General features: G+C 30.8%; 6 protein-coding genes and 1 non-coding gene across 7 annotated transcripts; 4 read left to right on the forward strand and 3 right to left on the reverse strand.

The window, feature by feature from the left end:
• Positions 1-74: 74 nt before the first annotated feature.
• On the reverse strand, positions 75-2,843 carry BX663DRAFT_459324 (WD40-repeat-containing domain protein). The gene is made up of 9 exons (XM_051523916.1): positions 2,396-2,843; positions 2,252-2,330; positions 1,960-2,202; positions 1,607-1,895; positions 1,434-1,553; positions 1,227-1,366; positions 836-1,164; positions 333-775; positions 75-266 (listed from the first exon to the last, which is right to left on the reverse strand). The coding sequence occupies exons 1-9, from the start codon at positions 2,675-2,677 to the stop codon at positions 152-154; spliced, it is 2,040 nt and encodes a 679-aa protein (XP_051379995.1). The 5' UTR covers positions 2,678-2,843; the 3' UTR covers positions 75-151.
• Positions 2,844-3,249: 406 nt separating this feature from the next.
• Positions 3,250-5,489, forward strand: BX663DRAFT_519308 (ribonuclease H-like domain-containing protein). Its single transcript, XM_051528980.1, has 5 exons — positions 3,250-3,706; positions 3,784-3,947; positions 4,005-4,079; positions 4,136-5,110; positions 5,187-5,489. The coding sequence occupies exons 1-5, from the start codon at positions 3,616-3,618 to the stop codon at positions 5,385-5,387; spliced, it is 1,506 nt and encodes a 501-aa protein (XP_051379996.1). The 5' UTR covers positions 3,250-3,615; the 3' UTR covers positions 5,388-5,489.
• Positions 5,490-5,647: 158 nt separating this feature from the next.
• BX663DRAFT_172351 (uncharacterized protein) lies at positions 5,648-7,996 on the forward strand. The gene is made up of 4 exons (XM_051521662.1): positions 5,648-5,726; positions 5,779-6,569; positions 6,635-7,159; positions 7,279-7,996. Exons 2-4 carry the CDS (start codon positions 5,855-5,857, stop codon positions 7,944-7,946), a joined length of 1,908 nt encoding a protein of 635 aa, XP_051379997.1. The 5' UTR covers positions 5,648-5,726; positions 5,779-5,854; the 3' UTR covers positions 7,947-7,996.
• Positions 7,997-8,302: 306 nt separating this feature from the next.
• BX663DRAFT_576140 (sister chromatid cohesion C-terminus-domain-containing protein) lies at positions 8,303-12,043 on the forward strand. Its single transcript, XM_051532158.1, has 5 exons — positions 8,303-9,046; positions 9,140-9,286; positions 9,390-9,903; positions 9,967-11,049; positions 11,129-12,043. The coding sequence occupies exons 1-5, from the start codon at positions 8,348-8,350 to the stop codon at positions 11,593-11,595; spliced, it is 2,910 nt and encodes a 969-aa protein (XP_051379998.1). The 5' UTR covers positions 8,303-8,347; the 3' UTR covers positions 11,596-12,043.
• Positions 12,044-12,261: 218 nt separating this feature from the next.
• On the reverse strand, positions 12,262-12,334 carry BX663DRAFT_t107. Its single transcript has one exon. It is a non-coding gene; the product is annotated as a tRNA-Thr (tRNA).
• A 3,192-nt stretch (positions 12,335-15,526) lies between these two features.
• On the reverse strand, positions 15,527-17,024 carry BX663DRAFT_172413 (uncharacterized protein). The gene is made up of 3 exons (XM_051521663.1): positions 16,880-17,024; positions 16,756-16,800; positions 15,527-16,691 (listed from the first exon to the last, which is right to left on the reverse strand). The coding sequence occupies exons 1-3, from the start codon at positions 16,901-16,903 to the stop codon at positions 15,642-15,644; spliced, it is 1,119 nt and encodes a 372-aa protein (XP_051379999.1). The 5' UTR covers positions 16,904-17,024; the 3' UTR covers positions 15,527-15,641.
• Positions 17,025-17,666: 642 nt separating this feature from the next.
• Positions 17,667-18,166, forward strand: BX663DRAFT_519325 (uncharacterized protein). Its single transcript, XM_051528981.1, has one exon. The coding sequence runs from the start codon at positions 17,703-17,705 to the stop codon at positions 17,946-17,948; it is 246 nt and encodes an 81-aa protein (XP_051380000.1). The 5' UTR covers positions 17,667-17,702; the 3' UTR covers positions 17,949-18,166.
• The last annotated feature ends 6 nt before the right edge of the window (positions 18,167-18,172 follow it).

Raw genomic sequence — 18,172 nt, forward strand, 5'->3', positions numbered from 1 at the left:
CAGTTATGCTTCCTGTGACTTGTTGTACGATCATTACTTTTTTTTTTTTTTTTTTCTTAAATCAATAAAGCACTGTAATAACAATAGAATGTTTATTTTATATTTAAATAATTTAATAAAAAAGGGGAAATGGTTTATTATTTTTTTAAAATCATGTAGTTTTTTGTTGAGTAAATGCACCTGCAACAAGGCATAAATTACGGTCTGTAAACTGAATATCATAAATGGGAGTTTGTTTAGTAGGGAATACAGCAAGACGTTCACGGCTATAAAATAATAATATGAATACAATAGGAAAAAAAAACCCTCCCTAAAACTTATAATAAGCTTACCTTTCATGAACAACAGCTTTGCGTTTTTTATCATTATCTATTTTTAATCTTTTCGTACCATTCATATCATGATCAGTATCCATATAAGTAACAGTAGCTGAAGTTAAATCAGTATTAACATCCCAAACACAAACTGTATTATCTGCACCTCCAGATACCAGTACACCATTATCTGCACTAAACTTCAATGAATAGATAAAGCCTGTATGTCCCGTTAATTTCTTAATACATTTACCAGATCCAATATCCCAAAGCATAATTGATTTATCTTCACCAGCAGATGCCATTAAACGGCCATTAGGAGAAACAGCGACTGTCTTGATTGCACCTGTATGACCTGTAAATACACGTACACAGGTACCTTTTTGTATATCCCAAAGTCGTGATGTACGATCACTTGAACCAGTAACTAGATATTTTGAATTAGGATGAAATTTAACAGTCTAACGATCATAATAGTCAGTATACACAAATATATATACAATATACAATATATACTTTACATCTACATCTGATAAATGACCTGCAAAAATTCGAAGAGGATTAATATGATCGCAACTCCAAAGACGAGCTGTTCTATCATGAGATCCAGTAGCAAAATAAAATCCAAATGGTCCAAAATCAACATCCCATACAGGACTATTATGACCTTTATAAATTACTAAGTTGGTAAATGTTTGTGTACTCCATAATCTCGCTGTCTTATCTTCTGAACAAGAAACTAAATACTTATTATCCGGGCTAAAACTAAGGCCAAACACAGGACCTGAATGTCCTATTAATTTCTTATATTCATGTCCATATCTTTCTTTTTGACGATTTAAATCATTATCTATATAATATATTTTTTAATTTATAAGCTAATATACATATTTATATATATAAGATACCTACAATCATTAACCAAAGCAGGATTAATCGTATTTCTAAGTGATCTTAACTTTTCTCCTTTTAAACTCCAAATCTTTATATAGGATTCAGAAAATCCCCCAGCTATTAAAGTAGCATCTTTAGTTATCGTCACACAATTTAGACTAGAAAGTATAATTTTTTTTTTTTTTTTAGTAAATGCCATATTTCCTAGAATTAACTGTCATTTACCTGTCGTGTGTATTATGAAACGTATAACAGCATATGCTAGGTAGTGAAGATTCATTTAGAGGGATTGTATGAGTCAAGTTTTTTAATGATTCGATTTGTGTAGTAATATCAGTTCCTCTACTATTTTATACTATAAACATAAAAGCATTACTTGGAGAAAATATTTAACTTACTATGGCGGGAGTGGTATATCACCAAATGCAGGACCATCCGCTGTATTTTCTTGAGTGACTCTTTTGAAAGTTTCAAGTAAAGATATATTATCATCTTGTTGACTTTCATCTTCTTGTTCTTTAATAGCCTGTTCTACTTCTTCTTTAAATGACTGATCTAATTGAGGCAATCCAAGTTGCACCTTCTGTTTATTAAACTCTTCAATTTGCTGTGCTTGATGTCCAATGATACCAATCACATCGTCCATTTCTAATCCGCCTGCGGATTTTAATAATTTACCATGTACCACTAAAGTCATGTAATTAATCAAACAATATTCGTATTCATAAAACACATTCATATATATATTTACCTTGAATATTGAGATATTGATTTACAATTCGAAGCAATATCATGAACTTATTATCCTGCAAGTAATTCAAAAATAATTCAAAAGGGACACCTGACATGCGTAAATTGTATTTATTACTTCTATACATTCGTGCTAATTCATTTTCGCGGACATGTTGAGGTTCAGTAATTGTTTCAAAAGTATTTAAATCCAAAGTATGTAATTCAACATGATCTTTTCTATAGGTATCCATAAAGTATTTTGCTAAAGAAAGAATTAGTTTTTGAACATGTAATATTCAAGTAAAATTTACCTTTTTCAGGTATATTTTTACTAACAAGATCAAGATAGGAATGAACAAAAATTGGAAATAAAACAGATCGTAGTTCAGGCTAAGAGAATGCTTATTTAATGTCTTTATTGCTGTTACCATGTGTCTTTTTCTTTTCTTTTTTACCTTATACCAATCAAGAGAATTTTCAATCCATTGTCTTAAACTTTTATAACTGACATCATATATATCAGGATCTTCTTTCTCTTCTTCTTTTGTCTGTTCTACAACATGTGTGTTCTTGGACTTTACTGAATTATCATTTGATGTTTTTTCTGTTTTCTTTCCTTTTTCATCAGTTGGGTCATCTAACAGTTTTCCAAGTGAAATTGTTTCTCCTTTTGACTCGCGTGTAAAAATGGCTTCAGTTGCTCTATAACCTTTTTTTTGAAGATAAGACGCGACCATTTTATCAATGTCAGCTGGTGTGTGTATTCCATTAGGAGCGGCAGCAGCGGCAGCAGCAGCGGCAGCAGCAGCAGCTTGTTGTTGTTGAGGTTGCACTTGTTGAGGAGGTTGCACTTGATGTTGAGGTTGTACTTGTTGAGGAGGTTGCACTTGTTGCTGAGGCTGTGGTTGTTGCTGAGGTTGTGGTTGTTGCTGAGGTTGTGGTTGTTGCTGAGGCTGAGGCTGTGGTTGTGGTTGTGGTTGTGGTTGTGGTTGTAATTGATGTAATTGCGATTGTTGTGTTGGTGTTTGTGGAGTTTGAGGTGATTGCTGCTGACCATTATTAGGTCCTTGTTGATTATTTGGTGTAGACATTGCGTCTCACTTTATAATTAAGACTTAAATAAAGAAGGAAAAAGGAAATTTTTTTTTTTTTTTTTTTTTTTTTTGGTTTGGATAGAATCCATGCTTCGTTGTGACGCGTATTTACCGGAGTAGAGATATGTTTTATAACTGTTAAGTAAAGTCATGATTGAATTCTGTTTACATACTTTATACTTTATTGTAGTTGATTCTAATTAGTGGTTTTTTTTTTTTTTTTTTTCATTATATTTTCATTAAGAATTATTGACTTTATAATCAGCTTTTTTTAAGAATCAAAATATTAACGTCAAACTTACTTTAAAATAAATTAACTATATTCAGCACTTGTCGAAAACTTTTATACATATATAAATAAAATGCTTCCTTCATTAGGATTATTCAAATCCGAACCTTGCCCTTTATACCCTAATTGCACAAGAAATCCTTGCTTTTTTTCGCATGCACTACAAAGATCTTCGACAATTGAAGGTTAATATTTTAAAAAGTTTCTATAAAAAGTTTCATTGATTATAGCTTCCTTTTATATAGATCGTCCTATTGAAACTGTTAAACGTCAGAAAAAAGACACTCCCTCCATGATGGAGAGGAAAGTAATAACGACACAAATAGCGATAGAAAAATCAAAAAGAACTGAACCAATAGTTCCATCACTTATTCCAGTTAGTAGTAAATGGACACTATAGCAACTTAGTTTTGCCTTTTTTTTTATTATTATTAATTGTAAGCTAATTAAATATTATTAGAATCCGTTACTTTACCAAAACACTCAGCATCAGTACCTGCAATTGTTCATAAGAAAAAGATAGCAGCAATGTCAACAAAATTAGAAACTACTCAAAAAACCACTACAACAAATGATAAGATAATTATTTCTGATCCTAGGAAGAGAGCAGCGCATAAAGTGACGGTAAATTATTCGTATAATTGATAAAATAGATAAGAAGGGACTCATCTCTTTATATAGTACAATAATAAGCCTACTGGACCACCTATTATTTTGCCAGATACTAGAGCAAAGATACCACTTAAAATTAGACAGGTACGATATTTTTTTCAACAATAGCACATGCACGAAATCTCATTTTCATTTTTAAGTTGATTGCAAACAAGTTATTTGAAGCATTTTCACGTATTTATAAACCAATATTGAATAATAATCCAACATTAGCAACAGACCATGCAAAGCAACAGGAGGAAAAAATTTTGGCAGCAACAACGAATGTAGCTGGTTACAAACAGATGGCTATGTCAACCTTGATGAATTTAAAAAAAAGACCAGAGAGTAAAGATAATCAAGATATTGGCTTGGATGGTGAATGGGTTGATTCTGAAAAGGCAGCAGCTGAAAAGGCTTTGGTATTTGCAAGGGCCAAAGAATGCATAGCTTCATTAGAAGAATTAAAACAACTGCAATACCCTTTACCTGACCTTTTGAATATACCGGTATCATCTACAGAAATGGAAGATAGGGTTGGTACAATTCAAACATGTGATCGTTGCAAAAAGGAATACATAGTCAAAGCTGTCTTGGATAAAGATGATATAGAGGCCTGTGTATATCATCCTGTACGTCCATATATAGAATTAGTGAATGGTCAAAAGGAAAAAATATATGGTTGCTGCAAAGATCCTATTGGAAGTGAAGGATGTATTCGAGGTTCTCATGTTTATAAAGATACTGATTTGACTGTATTACACCATAAAATTCCTTTTATCAAGCTGCCACCTCGTAACTCAGCAAATAGGTCAGAAACGATTCAAGATTTAGTAGCTTTAGACTGTGAGATGGGTTATACTACAGCAGGCATGGAATTGATTCGATTAACAGTAGTAGATAAAGATATGAATGTCCTTATAGATGAACTGGTATTACCTTCAAGTATGGTTATTGACTTGAATACCCATTACAGTGGTGTTAAAACACTTGAAGGTGTGAAATATGATTTGGACGGGCTTAGAAAAGAGTTGTTCAAGTATGTAGATGAGGAAACAATTATTGTAGGTCATGGTTTAGAAAATGATCTTAATGCATTAAGAATTGTTCATACAAATGTGATTGACACAGCTGCTGTAAAGTGAAGAAAAGTTATATATTGGGGGGAAAAAAAAGAAAAAAAGACTAATGATATTTACTATATGTATACAGCTTTTTCCTCATAAAAATGGATTGCCTTATAGATACAGTCTTCGATTCTTAACTTCTGCACATTTAAAAAGATTTATCCAGACGGGTTCTGATGGCCATGATTCGCTTGAAGATGCGAGCGTATGTATTGAATTATTAGAATTTTATATAAAGAACGTGTTAGATAGGACCAAGATAAAGCAGCAAGCAGGAAAGAAATAAAAAATAATTAGATTGGGATCGTTTACTACTTGTTTCAACATTAAATAAATAAGATCAAAGAATTTTGTATACGCGTAATAATTCGCGCTTGATTTAAAAAAAACCCAAAAAGTCTCAATTTTACGCGTTGTTCATAATTTATTCGCAGTACGATTATTTATGCTGTATTGCTCTGGCCAGTTCCAAAAAAAAAAAAAAAGTTTATTCAATTGTATACAATTTTTCCCCCTTCTTTTAATATTATACTAAAAAAAAGGATTTAAACAATGAAGTCAAGGACTTCAATTCCAAGGGATAATGATGCCGAAATGGAAGAAGATAATGAAGTTCTTGAATTAAGTATACCAAGGCGAATAAAAAAATCCAAACGAATTATTATTGATGATAGTAGTAGTGAAGAAAGTGAAGATGAAGATGATATACCCTTAAATGAAAGAAAAGCTCTCAATCAGTTGAAAACCCCCGTAATGAATCCCACTAAAAAAATAAAGCTTACTAGTGATCATCAATTGAAAACTTCTCATAAAAAGATATTTGATCTAACCTCGAAAGCTCGAAATGATTCATATAAAAATGATAATAATCATTTAACTATTTCTAATGAAGTAAAGAGCATGATTAAAGAACCCAAAGTGCTGATCAAACATACAAACCGCAAATTGAAGAATGTAAAAGGCAGCTCATCACGTTTTGTAGACGAGACGAACGATTCAATACGATTATTACATATTGATCGTAAAAGCAATAGTTCTTCTTCAGAAACAACGAAAGTTACAACACCAAAACTTCCATTAAAGAACTTTTCCAGGACAATATCAACAATGCCGTCTTCTAATAATAAATTTAAAGTACCTACAAATCCTCCTACTTTCGGAAGTTTTAAATCGCTTATGCCTCCTTCCAGAAAGTCTGATAAACCATCTTCAAGCAATAATTTTAAGGCGCCTATGTCACACTCCTTTAATCATGTTGAAGCATCTAATACGTCTTCTTCAGATAATAGCGTTAAACCATTTTCTAATAATGATTTTAAGGCTCCTTTACCTACAACACCTGATGATGGTTTCAAGACACCTATAGCACCAACACCCGATGATAATCTAAAGACATCCATGGATCTTTCCCCAGTTCCTGAATTTAAAGCGCCAAACACTATTTTTACCAAACCACAACAAAATGAATGTAAGCATATAAATATATGTATATATATAGGGATTATTGGCTGATATATTATTTTAATTAAATAGTAGCCACAAGCCGTTTAACACATTATATTAACTGCATATGTGATGATTTGGATCAATATAACGAAAACAAGCAGAAAATGGCAGATTCTTTACTCACATTTAGGGATACAGATGATTTACCTACCCTAGATATTACTATCATGAGGAAGATTACTTCACTTGTATCAAGTATAATTAAACAATACAAGAATCTTGAGCTAATCGATATGGTTAAATTTGGAAAAATTATCAGATTAATGGAAAATACAGTTATTATTGCAACTGATATTGATATCATTGAGCTTTGTGGAAAGAATCCAACAGAGGATAATAATAAAGAATCAATATTAAAACTATTAACTCTCATAAGCGATGGTTTAGAGGCTTGCTTTATGATCTTTGAAATATTGACAACTTGTAATTTAGATAAGCAATTCCTTTCAAGAAATTTAATCACAAATTGCCTTCATTTTATCAAGAATCAGTTAGATTTTACTATATACCCGCTTATTGATTTAAGTCATTTTGAAGATGAAGCAACTTCCTGTACGTTTGTTGTTAGAAATATTCTATTAAAAAAAAAAAAAAAAAAAAAAAAAAAAAAAAAAAAAAAAGCATTACTAATTAGACTCTTAATACATGTATATTTATTTATTCATGTTTAGTAACTACAAGCGCTCATGCATTTTTCTGTCTTATAGAATCATCCTCAAAAGAAAGACATTTACTCAGTACATTTGTGCCATTAATTACTCGCTTCTTTCGTCGCGCATTTACTTTTATTCTTTCTGAAGATTTAGATGATGATGTACTTGTGATTGTTGCCTATATTAGTATGGGCCCCTTCTTTCATGATTATTCAGAGTCTCACAAATCTATCTTACTTGTCACAGACAATTATGAAAATTTATCATTTAATCCTTATGAGCAACTTAAGTTTGTTGCACTTGATATTTTGAAACATATCTTTAGTAAATACCCAAAGCATAGAAGATGGATATTTGAAGAAATCTTGACTAGTATCGGATCGTTAACTACGATGGAAGAAGCAAGGAAATACCGATTACGTGATAATAGGTCAATTCATGTCATTAGTGCCCTGTTTATGCAACTTGTTCAATGCTGTTCTTCACTTAGTGATAAGGTATCGCATAAAAATTGGTTTATGAAATGGAATATCAAATATCAAAAAGCGATTAAAGGACAAGATGAGGATCAAATCAAAATGTTAGATGATAAATTAGTTCGTCGTGCTACTACTGCCTGGAGATTGGGTGCTGAAGCTGCTACTAATAGCGCTTCATTTTTCCTCGAATTTTTAATGTCAAAGTAGAGTGTTTAATCGAGATATAATCATAAGCTATGTAAACTAAACTAAATCATACTATATTTATAGATGTAAATCTAGAAAAAAGGATTCCTATTCTTTATATGAATATAGACAAATTTTGAATCAAACACTGAATGATATTATGACGGTCTTTAATGATCCTGAATGGCCAGTTGCAGAGTTAATTATGAGAGTCTTTAGTCGTATATTGGTAAGAATTCAAATATTTTAACAATAATATTATTTAGTATAGCCGCCCCAACCCAACCCAACCCATTTTATAAATTGCATAGTTATCTTTACTTGAAGAAAATCATTCAGATCAGTTTCTCAAATCATTAGCCATTGAATGGCTTGGAATTATATGTTGTAAAATCAAAACTGGCTATAACAGATTATCTGGGATGCATAATATGTACACACCTGAGTGGATGTATGAACTAAATAGTTCTCTACCAATCAAAATAGACAACAATACACCAATAACTTCCATTGCCCTTTTGGATCAATGTCGTAAAAAAATATATGATTACATTACAGAAGAAAAAGTAAATACAAGTGTAAATGAATTCTATCTTTGTAATTGGGGATTTATAGAATCTGTTCTTTGGACTAAAGCCAATAAAGGATGGGAAATTGAGGAAAAGAAACCAATAGGAAAGTCTAAGGCTTCTACGGATAGTGACAATAAACAGATGGATAAAATCAAAGAGGATAATAATGAAGAAATGGATGAAGATAACACACTTATGGTTACAACTACAAAAAATACAGATATATTAATGACTGAGGATGAAGTCAAATGGCCTAAAGAGGTCGCACTGTTATTAGAAGATACTTGTAAATATTATTGGCTAACATGTTTGGGTATTGAACACCCTTTCCCTAAATCAAAAATGAAACACGAATTTCCAGAAATGTCTAGGTCTGATTTTTTTCTGTTAACCGAGCTATTAACATCTCGACAAACGCTCTATACTAGCTTTAACTTTATCTTATCAGAACTATTGACTTGTTTAGAAAAGGATGCTGTCATTTATAGAACAAAAGCTTTAAAAGCGATTGGGAAAATTGCAGCCGAAGTACCTGAAATCATGGAAGATGTAAAGTATATATGCAAATACAAATATATAAGTATATATTTATAATTATTAATTTTAACTTATTTACTCCTTTTCTTCTATAAAAAAAAATAGAAACAAATTCGAACTTCAGTTGTTCAAAGAATTCATGACAGTTCGCCTTCAGTGAGAGATGCTGCTGTTGATGTGGTGGCCAAATATTTGGGCCGTTTAGAAACAATACCAATTAAACTATATGAAATTGTTAATGGAAGAATTATGGTAAAGCATATAAATAAGCGATATAATCTATTAGACAATTAATTCTAAATGCTTATTTTTTTTCCTGTCAAAAAAATAATAATAATAATAATAATAATAATAGGATACTGCTGTTAATGTTCGAAAACGTCTAGTTAAGCTATTACAAGGATTATATTTTAAATTTACAGATATTGATATCAAGATTGATATTGCATCAAAACTTATTTTACGAATTAGCGATAACGAAGTTACAATTAGCCAGTTATCATTAAAAGCAACACAAGAAATTTTGTTCTCACCTTTTAGAGAAATTGAAAAGGATGGAAATGATTACTTTGGTTATTCTTATGCAAATTCACCCAAGAGCCGCAAACAAAAAATTACTAGTTTGACTCAGATTATTACAGGTGCCGTTTCCAAAATTGATCCATCTACTAGTACACAGAATGCAGCGCTTTCACAAATTATTCAAAAGACTATAGACAATGCTGATGAAAAGATGATGCTTTGGTATGGAAAAGTATTTCAATGGATTGTTGATTCGTTATTCGATCGTATGATATTACTTGATGAAGAAGACAACTCGGTAGAGTTTATTAACTGTTTAGCCACTGTATATTCATTTACAAAAATATGTCCTCATTTACTCCGTGAGTCTCATATATCTATGTTGCAACCCTATCTTAGTGCATCAGAAGCTGGTGATTGGACAAAAGCGCATTATGTCCTTACAATTTATAGAGATGTATTACCTTATATGAAATATCATGCTCCAGAATTTATTCAATCAGTTGAACGTTTATTGATGCAATTGCTTAGTCACTGTCCCTTAAATTTAATCACGGATGGTGTCTCTTGTTTGTGCGTCATAATCGATCTTATTTCACATAAATATAATATTCTTATCAAAATGCTTGGATCTTGTATAACTAAGCTTCAACAAGTACGATTCATTATCTCTAATGGAAATGATCCTGAAGCTAAAACATACTCTGGTGTTTTAAAGATGCTAATGATTTGTGGCTTATTATGTCAGCATTTTGAATTTGATAAAAAGCGTGAAGAAGAGCCGGAGCAAATGGAGGCTTTAAATTTAGTATATAAAGGAAATATTTGTACATTAGTATTTGATCTTTTACAATTCTTCACAAGTGAATCAATGGATGAATTAAAAAAAGATGGTATGACAATGCGTATGACAGCCCTGCAAGGCTTGGGTTATTTTTATGCTTCACATCCAACATTTATGATATCACCCACTAGCACCAACTTGATGGATAAAATTTTTGAAGAAGGTTCGTCGAATGAGCTGAAAATACAACTTATGCGTGTCTTTCAAGAGTTTTTATCAGCAGAAGAAAAAAGACTTGGGAAACGTGAACAAATTGCAGGGGAATCACTTTATACAAAAGATATAGATATAGATACTCTTTTAGGGAATACAGAAGAATATGCAGAATTGGGTGTAAATGGATCATTAATGCAACGATACTTACGTAAGATTTTAAGATGCGCTTTAGCTGAATCTAATGAACTTCGATATGCTGCATTTGAAGTTGTCTCTGCTGTTATTCATCAAGGATTGGCTCACCCTGTGCTTTGTATGCCAGTTATCGTTGCTGCTGAAACTAGTCCTGACATTATCCTTCGAAACAAAGCTTATTATTTGCATCGATTTGCTCATGACAAATATGGCAATTTGCTCTATATACAAATAAATGAATATTTATCGACGTCCTATCAATACCAGAAGATTTTGCTTGGCAGCAGTTATATTTCAGGTAAATATAAATGTATACATTTATTTAATTTTCTTGTCAAATTCCTGTTATTGAAAAAAAAAACAATCGTCTTTAATAGGTTATGGCAAGAGAGGAGGTGACGCTAAGGTTGATTCAGTACTTGGAATTACTTATTCAGTTTTGAAGGAAAAAAGAAAGCCTAAAATGGACTTCTTATCTGCTCTCGTGAAGCCTTTTGAGTTTGATTTAAAGAATACAACATCTGATGAAATTGATATTGGCTACCTTAGATACCTAGCTGAAAACATTCTTACTCTAGATTTAGCTAATACTGAAGAAGTGCTTCATATGGTGTATATAATGGACCGTATATTAATGACACTAGGTGCTGATTTATTGCAATATGTTCACTTCTTAAAGAAGCAAGGGGTTGTTTCTTCTGCTCCTGAAACATTTATACAAGAAAATGAGGATAATGAAATAGATTCTGACTTTACCGTAGCATCAAAACTAGCAATAGCTATGTGTATTTTATTATATATAAAAAATTTATTAGTTGAATTGTATGATATACCTGATGAGTAAGTAGTTGTGTAAAATTTAAAAGAAGAAAAAAAAAGGGGGGCCTTCTTTGTATGTTTAACTAAAACAATATTGTTTTTTATTTAGTGAAATTCGTGAATTCAATCCTAATATCAAGAAAAAGCCACGAGATGTAACAAAAGATGTAGAAGTGAATGGGTTTATAAATTGGGATGAATTGCTTTATTTTAAGCATGGTAAATTAGATAAACGGTCAGCGTCCGATGCTTGTATTCAGTTTGAACGCTTAATTATGAGCGATACTACAGCTATAATTGACGTAGTCAAAGATGAGAATTGAATATCAAACTCATTTTTTTGCTGCTCATAATGTATTTATTAAAAACAAAACAAAAAAAAATTTTTTTTTCTTGTAAATATAAACATATCAAATGTAATAAAAAGCCTTTTGTCTAATAGCTTATATGATAGACAATATTGATATGATAAATTGTTATTTGCTTAGCTATTATTATTTTATGCATCTTCATCATGAATTTTAGTTACCTATCAAGGCAGGTAGTTAATAAGCTAAACTCTACAAATTACAATGTTATTAATGTGTATTGTCTTTTCTATAAACATAAAAATAAAATATAGCACAACAGATAAATAAAAAATATACAAACCGAATCAAAAATAAAGATATAAAAAGCGATTAATAAAAATTGCCTTCTGCCAGAATCGAACTGGCGACCTTCTGCTTACTAGGCAGACGCTCTGCCAACTGAGCCAAGAAGGCATTTTTTATTTTTTGTAAAAATTTGCTAAAAAATAAAAAATCGTCAAATACATCCACACTGCAAAAAGTTGGCGTACGACGTATTAAAGTACTATACGTCGTACGCCACAATTTAAGCACCGATTTTTTAAATTGTTTATTTCTACTAATTTTTAATATAAAACTTCCAAATAAAAAATATATTATGTTTAATATACTATCATAGAATAAATATATCCAAAAAAAACGACATGTCTACTGCTAATATTCATTATTTTTTTAATGTTTAAATTTTACAGCTATTTTGGCTGTGTTTTTTTACAGGGTAAAATTTTCCAAATAAAAAAATTAGCCAATAGAATTTCTAAAATTTATTATTTTGCGGAATTTTAAAAGTACTTTTAATTTTTCATTGTATTTTTTTCCCTTGAGGCAAAATTTACACATGCATTATTTTTTCAGCCATGCAAAAAAAAAAAAAAAAATCAACATGATTATGTATTTATGTTTAATTCAAAATAAAATACATTATTTTATTATGTACACAAATATAAAATTATTTTGTCTTTTATTTAAAAGTGAATACAATTTAAATTAAAAAAAATGTTCGAAACAATTAATTATAAAAGTAATCTTCATTTCCATTATAACATTGAAACTGACATTTCGAAATGTTGGTGGCAATTAAGTTGAAATGCCAAACGAATATTAAAACATTTAATAAATAACATTATTGAAGAGAAAAAAAAATTATATTATTTACATTTTCGAGTTGAGAGAAAAAAAGTAATTTTCCTATTTACATCGTGAGATTAGAGAAAAAAAAAAAGAAATCACACTATTTGCATTGTGAAATTAGAAAAAAAAGGAAAAGTAATCACATTATTTACATCGTGAAATGAGAGAAAAAAAAATACTTTTTTTCCAAAAATGCATCTATAAGAAAACATATGATCATAGAAAAAATATTTTTTTTCCAAATATGGATTTATAGGATCCATAGAAAAACATAGTATATGATCATAGAAAAAATTAAGTTTAAACCCAAATAGTATATAATAAATGCATTTGCTTTAACTTATTGATCTTAGTTTCTTTTATCAATCTATTATTTTATTTATTCATTACAAAGCATCCTATTATATTTAAAAATGTCTCAATCTATTAAAATCAGAGTAAAGTGCTATTGTTCTCAATGCAAGACTGATTCTCGCCCTTTTCGCCTTGTTTCTAGAACTACTAGAGCAGAGCATAAAAAAGACGATGAAGTTCGTGCAGGTATATATTATTCTTATTTATATATAAATAAAGCCTTTTTTTTTCGATCAAACTGTTTAATTAACCACTAATATATGATATCTAGCTAAAGAAAATATGCAAGAAGATTTAATGGAAGTTGATAATGAAGATGGTATTTTTTTTTTTTTTTTTTTTTTTTTTTTTTTTTTTTTTTTTTTTTGCATGACAAAATACTTACACAAATATTTGGTTCCCTCAAATTACAAATATAGACATTGACGATTACTTTGCTGATGATGCTGACATTGATCAAGACATGAACATTAGCAATGATGCTGAAGAGATTAGTGAAGAAAGTAAATAAAAAAAAATTAATATTTCTTTCTATTTAAATGTCTAAATATAATATCCTATTTAATATCTAACAGATTCATACGCTGGTTTTTTCAATAATGGAAAATTCCCCAAGGATCCTATTGCTATGAATATGTTCATGATGCTTGTTATGCTTATCCAGGGCAATCAAGTTACTAATCAAGCCCTCGAGTTGATGATGCGCTTCTTAAACATTTCATTAGAACATACTACTAGTGAGTACAGATTTCCTTCGAGTGCCAGCACATTCTACTCTTGGAGCCAACTTGGTGAAATTTGCCATGATGGCATAAAAGAATATGTAAGCTGTGAAGATTGTCATGCAATCTATCCATTTGCAACTGCTGAAGAGAAAGCCAGGATCATTGGCAAGAAATGTCGTGCTCGCGAAGATAATCTCCCATTTGCTTCTAGATGTGGTGCTGAGTTGTTTGATCAAGTTAGTTTGAATCCTGTTCGCTCCTTTTTCTACAATTCAGTTATCAACACTTTACGTAAATTTTTCCTTCGGGAAAAATTTGTTAAAAACATTAGTAGTTGGAAGAATCGAACAATCGTTCCTGGTCGTTTGTTTGATGTGTATGATGGAAGAATTTGGAAGAGCTTCAAACTAAATCCTGGCGATGAAGAAGCTTTTGTTGAAAGTTCAAGATTTAATTTAATGTTTTCATTAAATGTAGATTGGCTTCAATTGTACACCAATAGCCAGTATTCTTGCGGTGCAGTCTATTTAACAATTCTTAATTTACCAAGAGAAATAAGAAATCTACGAGAGAATGTTATTTTAGTTGGATTGTTACCTGGCCCATCAGAGCCATCAACTTTTGAAATAAATAATTATTTGGATCCTTTAGTTGATGAGTTCTTGCTCTTACAAGATGGTGTGCAAATGAAGGTTAGAGACGAGGAAGATCAGTTAGTGAAGGGTGCATTAGTGTTGACGACGATGGATTTGCCGGCACAAAGAAAATGTCTTGGATTATATGTTACCTTTTATATATATTATTACTAGATTAAATTTATATAGTGTATTCAAAAAGAAATAAATAAATTGAAAACGAAATTGGGCAGTTAAAACCTTTATCCTAAATTGAATCTTCTTTTATTGCTTGATAACCATAAATATAGAAAAAGAAGAGCGATTAAACGATTCCGTTATATATGCTTTATCTAATCCTTATTATTCAACAACTTATATAATAGATCAAATATGGAGCATTTTTGCCCAACTCACACAATCATAGTCAAAACTAACCATTACAACTTATCATATTCAAGTCCTTACTTATTTCTATCTTCCCTAAAAGTGAACACAAAATCTCAGTTAAAAACAATATGATGCGTCAACTTTAGTATAGAGATATAATGGCTTGTTTTCTACAAGCTGTAATCTTATTGTAATAAGTTATCAGTCCAATAATAATATACTATATGGGAAAAAAAAGTAGACATCCTCATGTTAATCGGTTTAACAAATGTAAATGACTTTTATTCATGATTGACATCATAAACACACAATTGCTCATGACTCATTACACATTGAAAAATAAATGTAAATAATATAAAAAGCTATTATAATTGTTCTTAATGATGAATTTTTTTATTTTTTTTATTTTTTTTTTTTCTAGTTATATGATGTGTTGGTTTAAATGTGTAATAATGTTGACATTATATACATGGTTGAACTTTATAGTAATAGGCGAATGTATGCGCATTATTGGTACGATTGACATTGCCGAAACAGGTTCAAATTCATTTGACCACACCTCCATGTTGCTATGTTCATTGTAAGAATCAAGCTGGATATGACTGCGTCGAAACCATCTAGTTTAAGAAAAAAAATATCAAAATAATCTTGAGCATGAATTAAATATAAATATTTTTTTATAATTGTATATTCGACATCTCCTTTGTTGTTGATGTTGATATTCTTCAAATCGCGGTTATATCTTTCAAAATTAAAAACCCAGTGGGTCATTGCAGGGCCAAAGTCGAGTATACCTTCCTTAATATGCAGTAAGTTGTGAAAATTGATGGTTAGATATCCAGCATCACCATATATACTAACGAATTCGTTTAAAAACTTTTGCAAAAAATAGTGTGCTTCTTCTAGTTCTTCATACGTTATGCTCGTCATACATAACAATCGAACAGCTTTAACAAAATACATCCAGTTGTTAAGGTACGTGGTACTCAACCTCATGGATAACAAGTATGGAGACATTGCTGTAATCCATACCCTCCATTCATCAGCCGTCATGTTACTGAATCCATTTTCACCAGTATTCATTTTTCTGATGATGGATGTACCATCGTAACCTAGAGGAAGCACAAGAGTCTCAGACGCCTTTGACATCTCGGCCAACTGACTTCTAGTGATTAAAGCCTCTCGACCACCAGCAACGGATCTGGATTCATCCCTCCAAACAGTGCACATAACCCGCTTTGCAACACCAAGGAAACAATTATGCATTAAATCCACGGGTGCAAAGCGAATAGGATCAAAGTAAGGCAAACGAAGAAGCGGAACTCCAACGAGCACCAGTACTTTTCTCCAAGTTACTGCGGCTGTCTTTGGTCTGAGTTTCCAACCACTTACGCGCGTTATTGCGATGAGAAGCTTCAGAACGTCGTATCCACAATGTGTCATTGAAGTCAATATAATCGCGTTTGAATGGATTATCAGGAAGGTTACTCTGTCTTTTGTTGCATAATAGTCTGCCACAAAGGTGAACTTTCTGCCCTTCAGTGCAAAATGGCAAGTCTATTTATTTAAATACATACAATTAATATATATGAGTTAATTAGATTCTACTAGAAATTATTACCTTCTTCAAAAATTTCTTCATTTGAATCAGAATCACATGAAGTAACTAGAAATTGAAAAATATATTATTATATAAATAACTATTCGTATATGTAGTGTTATAATAATGATCATAATTAACATACATCTGGCATCTGCTCTTTCAGCATCAAGGTCCATAGGCTCCTCTTTATTATTTATAATTTTATAATGTCATTAATTTAAAATTACAGTAAAAATAATGATGAGTATTAACTTTAAAATCAAGTTTTATTTATACATAAATACCTAAATGAGGTACAGCCATGTCCTTTAAATGTTTAAAATAAGTCGATCTAGAGACTTCATCATAATCTCTGCCATGTTGAGCACATTTTGTACAATAGCATCTGTATTTTTGGTTGTTGTTTTGCATGTTGACTAATGATAATAATGTTTTCAAAGGCTTAAATAAAGATAGGTACAAATCTAAAGAACTAAAAAGAAAGGAAAAGAAAAGAAAAAAGTAAATATATTACAATTGTTCACGTTTAAATAATAATGATGACTAATTAGTTCTGTGTTGTTTTACTATTTTTGTATGAACGTTGTCTTCTTTGACGCGAGAAGTTTTAAAAAGTTGAAGAATTTTTTTTTTTTTAGGACAAATATTGCCAGATTGAAACAAACATACCAAATAACATTGTACGCTGGAATTTAATTTAGCGGGATTAAAGCTGTGCCTTAGATATTTAATTTAGATAAACTACAATCGTGTCCTTCAGTTCAAACATTCCAGAGATATCGGTAAAAGATTCTTATCAAAAAGCCAAATAAAGGGATCTGATCTGGTATTTATTTCTAAAAGTAGTTTTGAGTTTGAACTTGACTTTCAAAAAAAAAAAAAAATTCTCTAACATACTATTTATTTGTCTTTTTCTTTCCTACTATCACTGATAACCTACCAGAGATATAATCAACAAAGTATTAATGGTGGTAGTGTGCATATTGTTCATCTTGAAGCTTGTTGATGGTTCTGAGCCAACCACTTTAGAGCAGATAGAAGAGATAAGCGCCACCAGAGTTTGGTTAAAAGTAGTTGAACCGACTTTAAATAAGCTTATTGAGGGAGAAAGAGGTATATTTACCTTCCATCATACTCACCTATCGAGAAGGTTTGATCATAGTATCAAAAAGACGATTTTTTTGATAATAATAGTACATGTAATCCCTTGAACCGTAAAGGCTTGTCCCTGAGATAATTTAGCAACCTGTAAATGATGGATAAAGTACTTGACTTGATTCTTTAACCTCTGTCTTTCTTTGGGAGAAAAACAAACAAACTCCCCCCCTTTAAAATTCCTAGAATAGCTATAATGTCCTATCTTTTTTTTTAGTTAGTTAGTTAGTTTGATGGATAATACAGCGTATACCAGTTTTATTTTAAATAAAAAGTTCAT

This window comes from Cokeromyces recurvatus (assembly GCF_025118155.1).
Source record: "Cokeromyces recurvatus strain NRRL 2243 chromosome Unknown BX663scaffold_26, whole genome shotgun sequence".
NCBI classification, from domain to species: Eukaryota; Fungi; Mucoromycota; class Mucoromycetes; order Mucorales; family Mucoraceae; genus Cokeromyces; species Cokeromyces recurvatus.